Below are 5,679 nucleotides of genomic sequence, written 5' to 3' on the forward strand. Positions count from 1 at the left end.
AAGAGTCCGAACTTAGTTCCACATCGACTAGATAACGGAGAGGTATGTTCTTTAAATAGAGGAGGGCAACCCTTTTCTCTTCAGAGGCGCCATTTGAGGAGGGACAAAGCCGTGAGAAGGAATTGTCGTGTACGAATTTATGGGGCAAAACCGTATGTCGAAAAGAGACTATGAAACCCTCTTCAAAGCAGATAATACCTCTGAAAAGAAGTACCCGTTTCTATTATCTGAAAAACCGATGGAAACTAAGCTTTGGGGCTCGGGGGATTACCCTCTGACCTCGCCCATTTTTATTCTCTTTGCTTTCCAAGCAGGAAGGTAAATGCAACCCGTCCGGGTTTAGTCAGCTCATCACCTGGCCCGAAATACGGGTTGGATCAAGAAAAAGCCTGGAAATTTTCTAAGGTCGCTCGGCCGGCAAGGGAAGGGGGCGAGAGAAAACCTTGACACCCTTCCTGGATACCCTTTGACGGGGGATTAGGTATTTCTCCTCTCTCTATCGATCCCTCGTGGCCCTTCGATGGTCGGAAAGCGCCAGTAATTATTGATTGATTCACCGTAGCAGCCGTGGCGAAAGAGGTGAGTGGAAGGGGAGAAGGACGGCAAGCGAAGAACAGAGGTGGCCATGGGTGGATTCAGAGCCCTGCCGTCCATATAATATATGCGCTACCTGTACTTCCAATCCAAATCGAGTCTCCCGACCAACAAGAGATGGGTCACACCACATCATCAGAACATCATCTCCCTTCTCCAGAGCTGCTCCAAGAGGGAGGAATTGATTCAAATCCATGCCCAGATGATCCGGAGCCGCCTCATAGAAGACACCTTTTACGTAAGCCGGATCATCGCTTTCCTCGCCGCTCCTTCTCCCCGATCCAGCATGGCCTACGCCCGTCGTGTTTTCGATCAAATTCACCAGCCCAACCTGTTCTCGTGGAACTCCATGATCAGGGGCTACGCCAATTGCGATGCCCCTCGAGACGCGCTCTCTCTTTATAAGCTCATGCTTCGAAGAGGGTTCTCTCCGGACAGTTACACATTTGCGGTTGTAACGAAAGCTTGCGCTCACCTTAATGCCTTGGAAGCAGGCGAGACGGTTCGTGGCTCGGTTCTAAAATGTGGGTTGGAGTCGGACATGTTCGTCATGACCGGGTTTATCAATCTGTACGCCGGCTGTGGGGAGGTCAATATTGCAAGAGAGGTTTTCGATGAAATGCGGCGAAGAGATGTGGTCTCGTGGACGTCGATGTTGTCTGGCTATGCTAGAGTAAATCGGTGGGATGAAGCTTTTCTATTGTTTGACGAAATGAGAGTGACGGGCATTGAGCCAAATAAGGTCACGATCATGAGCCTCATTTCAGCGTGCGGACAGCTGCGAGCTCTCGATAAGGGTCGTCGGCTCCACCTGCGAATCATAGAAAATGGGATGGAACGTGATGCTGATGTTGCTAACTCTATAATGAACATGTATGCAAAGTGTGGAAGTATGCGAAATGCTGCTGAGGTCTTTGAGAGGATGCCTGTGAAAAATTCTATAAGCTGGAACACCTTGGTTGGTGGCTTTGCTCGGAATGGACTCTACAAAGAGGCCTTAACGATGTTCCAAGAGATGGCATGCTCTGAAGTGAAGCCGGATGAGATAACAATCATCGGTGCTTTGTCAGCATGCGCTCAGTTGGGTGATCTCCAACAAGGGAAGCTTCTCCATGCTTACATTGAGGGTCGCATGATCGCTCGCAATCTTTTTGTTACAAATGCTCTGGTTAACATGTATGCCAAATGCGGAGATCTTGCTAAAGCTGAAGCCATATTCAGGGGAATGCCTCAAAGGGATGTTTTCTCGTGGACAGCTATAATATCCGGTTTTGTTCAAGTGAGCGGTTGTAAGAAAGCCTTGAGCCTCTTCGAAGAGATGCAGCTCACAGATGTTGAACCGAATGAAGTTACCTTGGTTAGTGCCTTATCTGCTTGTTCCCAGCTTGGGGCTTTGGACCAAGGCAGACAGATTCATGCTTGTATAGAAGAAAATAATGTGGGAAAAGATGTGTGTCTGGGAAATGCGCTGATGGATATGTATGCAAAGTGTGGTTGCATTGAAATTGCATCACGGATTTTTCATGGAATGCCTCTGAAAGATACCCTTTCATGGAATACGATGATTGGTGGTCTTGCAACTCATGGACATGGAAGAGCAGCGATAGATCTCTTCAATCAAATGCAGAAAATAGGGGATGCAGAGCCCGACAGTGTGACTCTTTTGGCTGTTCTTTGTGCGTGTAGCCATTCGGGCATGGTTCATGAAGGAATATTTTACTTCAGCTCCATGTCTAGCTCATATGGTATTGTTCCTGAAGTGGAACACTACGGGTGTATGGTAGACCTCTTAAGCAGAGCTGGGTTAATTGGCGAAGCAAGTGATTTTATCAAGAATATGCCAATAGCACCTAACTCTGTGATCTGGGGATCGCTTCTTGCATCCTGCCGGGTCCATCATAAGATGGAACTTGGACAGAAAATTGCGCAGCACATTATCGAGATAGCACCGAATGATGAGGGAGCACATGTCCTCATTTCTAATTTATATGCTGAAGCAGGTAGATGGGATGATGTGAGACAAGTAAGAACCCTGATGGGAAGTAGGGGAATGGAGAAGTCCCCTGGATGCAGTTCGATTGAAGTGAACGGTGTTGTCCACGAGTTCTTTGTTGGAGATAAGTTACTCCATCAATATGGTATGATTTATTTGGTGCTTGATGGCCTTACACACCAGATGAACCAGACTGTTTGTGAATCGTGCTGTACTTTGTAAGGCGTCAGCCACTGGCTTTGCAATCCCGATCTAGATTGAGGTATGTTCAGCATACGTTCACACATATGGTTCCTTTTTTATTATTAGACATAGTTTACTGCAGACAAAAATTCTTTGTTTGATTAAGCAAATAAGAATCCGAACTAGTGTTACAATTTTTCTTTTTATATGTTAGTATGTATGCACTTCTACGTCTGTTCATCTTCATGGGCATCAATTTTCATGAGGGATACATTTATTGCATGGTTAAAAAACGGCAAATATACTATTCAGAATGATTATCTCCTCGAAATTGTGATTTAGCCCCCCTTTTTCATCTGCAAAATGCTAGTATGTGGATAGCTGCTATTGAAAATGTTTCACATGCGTCTTTCCTTGGTCAAGGATTAGCACAATACAATATATCCAAATGATTGTACTGCTGTCACCGCTATCAGCATAAAGCACCGTTATTGAGCTTATTAGATCTAACTTATTTATTCTAAATGTTGTCTTATTGCAAGAAATTGCCAAACTAGAACTCCGTATGCATTTCTTTGCATGTTGTTTTGAGTTTCTATAGGTTAAACGTTTTGTAGAAGATGGTTTTAGAAAATTTATGTATGAAAGAAAAAGATGCTTCATTTGAGAGCATGTGGGATTTGGAATAGGAAAACCTATAGTTGCAGCTAGGGTTGGAAATGGTCTCGGGCCAAAGACCCATCAAATAAGGCGAGGTCATTATTGGGCTTTAGGTCGGGCCTAAAATGAGGTCTATGCTAGGCTTGGGCTGAGAATTTGAAGCCCAATTGATTTTTCGGACAATAATCTGGCCCAACCCAAACCTAGCTTAAAATCCAAGCTCCATGCCTAGTTCAATGCTTGAGCTTGACACGGCCTTTAACAAACCAAGATCTCATACAAAAAAATAACCAGAAAGTATTATCTGAGTTACTTGGCCTCATAGTTGTATACAATGTCTATGCCGTATATAACCAGTATAGAACTAAATACACGCCCGTATGAGTCTTTGTACAGTTTTTTTTTTCGTTTAAGCTCTGGCATCTTTATCAGTGTTGGGGGAATATAAATTGCCCCAAAGCACGTGAGCACATTGCCGGCATATGATCAGAGGTGCCCGACCTCGGGACGCCCGACCAGGCGCTCGACCTCAGAAAGCCCGACCTCGGGACGCCCGACCAGGCGCTCGACCTCAGAGGCGCCCGATCTCGGGACGCCCGACCAGACGCTCGACCTCAGAAGCGCCCGACCTCGGACGCCCGACCAGGCGCTCGATCTCAGAAGTGCCCGACCTCGGACGCCCGACCAAGCGCTCGATCTCAGAGTTCTCGACCTGGCGCCCGACCTTAGAGTTCTCGACCTGGCGCCCAACCTCAACATTCTTGACCTCGGAAGCCCGGCCTCACCATCCACCCGCCGCGTTCACATCCTTTTACAACTCGACCGGGGATCATGCTCTGCTACCGCTGCCAACAATTAATGCGCATGGCCTCTGCTGATCTTCGGCTCACTCAACAATCAATACGCATGCTATCTACGGATCTCAAGCCCTCCACGGCAAACAGCTGACCCGCTCGGCTACGTCCGATCAGCCACGACGATTTGTTGGCTCCGACCTAATCTCCTATGGCAATGCATTTGTTGCCCAGATAGACAACCCAAGAGAGGGGGGGTGAATTGGGTTTTTAAATTAACTTAGCTAATTAAAACTTTGTGGATGATTAACTAATACTATATCCAGTTAGTTAATTAAAGCTAAGTGCTGTGAGTAATGTGTGGGGAAGAAGATGAGAGACAATGCACTACAAACACAAAGTTTTATAGTGGTTCGGAGCTAACCCTTGCTCCTACGTCCACTCCCCAAGTCTCACTTGGGAATTTCACTATAACCCCCTTGGATTACAGCCGGTTGTTTTGCAAGCTCACAACCGAACTTGTTGTTTTACGAGCTCACAACGAACTCGGTCGGTTTTCCCAGGCTCACCGACTAGAACCAACCCCGATTGTTTTTCCGGGCTCACAATCAAACCCTTACACTCGTTGGTTTTAAACCGGCTCACCAACCAACCTTAATCCCCTTGATTCAATCTCCCGATTGAATCAAGTAAATACACGAGATAGAAGAAAACAGAAGATAGCTTCTCAAAAAGCAGATTTAAAACAATATAATCGTAAAGGAGTTAGAAGCCCTCAAACGCTTTTAAGATGGTGAAGAGGTGTGGCTTCTGGAACTCCGGTCTCCTCTTGAAAGAGTGATCGACTTGAAAGCAGGAGGAGGAAGCTTTGAATGCTGGGAAGATATTGGTGGAGCAGTAAATGCAGATCTTCCCTTTTTCTCGTTGAAGAGTACTTAGAGAGCTTGAAGACTTGAATGCTAGGAGTGGAATATGTGTTTTTCTACCTTGCTACAGTCTTCTGTGGCTATTTAAGCCAACCCCCACGGAAACTAGCCGTTACTCTGCTTTTTCTGGCCGTTCTGCACACTCTGCGCAGCCTGACAATGTGACCGTTGGTGGGTTGGAGTCGACTCGCGCGATCAGGAGTCGACTCGGCTGTAGCAGGAGTCGACTCGAGCTTTTCCGGAGTCGACTCGGCAACTGTTCCCAGTTTGAATTAAAGTTGCCGTCTTGACTGGGAGTCGACTCGTCTTGACCCGGAGTCGACTCGCCAACTTCTGGCGCTGACCTGGCAATTTTGGAGTCGGCTCATCCTCTGTAGTCCGTGGATCCAAATTTGAATTTTGTCCACTCGAGTCGACTCGACTGTCCTGGGAGTCGACTCGAATCTCAGAGCCCGAACTCCCGATTCTCTGTCTTTTGGCTCATCCAGTCTTGGAGTCGGCTCGAACTTCCTTGGAGTCGACTCGGCTC

The 5,679-nt window shown here is 46.8% G+C and overlaps 1 protein-coding gene across 1 annotated transcript; it reads left to right on the plus strand.

Moving 5' to 3' along the window:
• The first annotated feature begins 337 nt into the window (after nt 1–337).
• Nucleotides 338–3,052, plus strand: LOC103696110 (pentatricopeptide repeat-containing protein At1g15510, chloroplastic-like). Its single transcript, XM_039121094.1, has 2 exons — nt 338–481; nt 566–3,052. Exon 2 carries the CDS (start codon nt 662–664, stop codon nt 2,807–2,809), a length of 2,148 nt encoding a protein of 715 aa, XP_038977022.1. The 5' UTR covers nt 338–481; nt 566–661; the 3' UTR covers nt 2,810–3,052.
• Nucleotides 3,053–5,679: the final 2,627 nt, after the last annotated feature.

Source organism: Phoenix dactylifera, unplaced genomic scaffold (genome assembly GCF_009389715.1).
Source record: "Phoenix dactylifera cultivar Barhee BC4 unplaced genomic scaffold, palm_55x_up_171113_PBpolish2nd_filt_p 000972F, whole genome shotgun sequence".
Taxonomy (NCBI): Eukaryota; Viridiplantae; Streptophyta; class Magnoliopsida; order Arecales; family Arecaceae; genus Phoenix; species Phoenix dactylifera.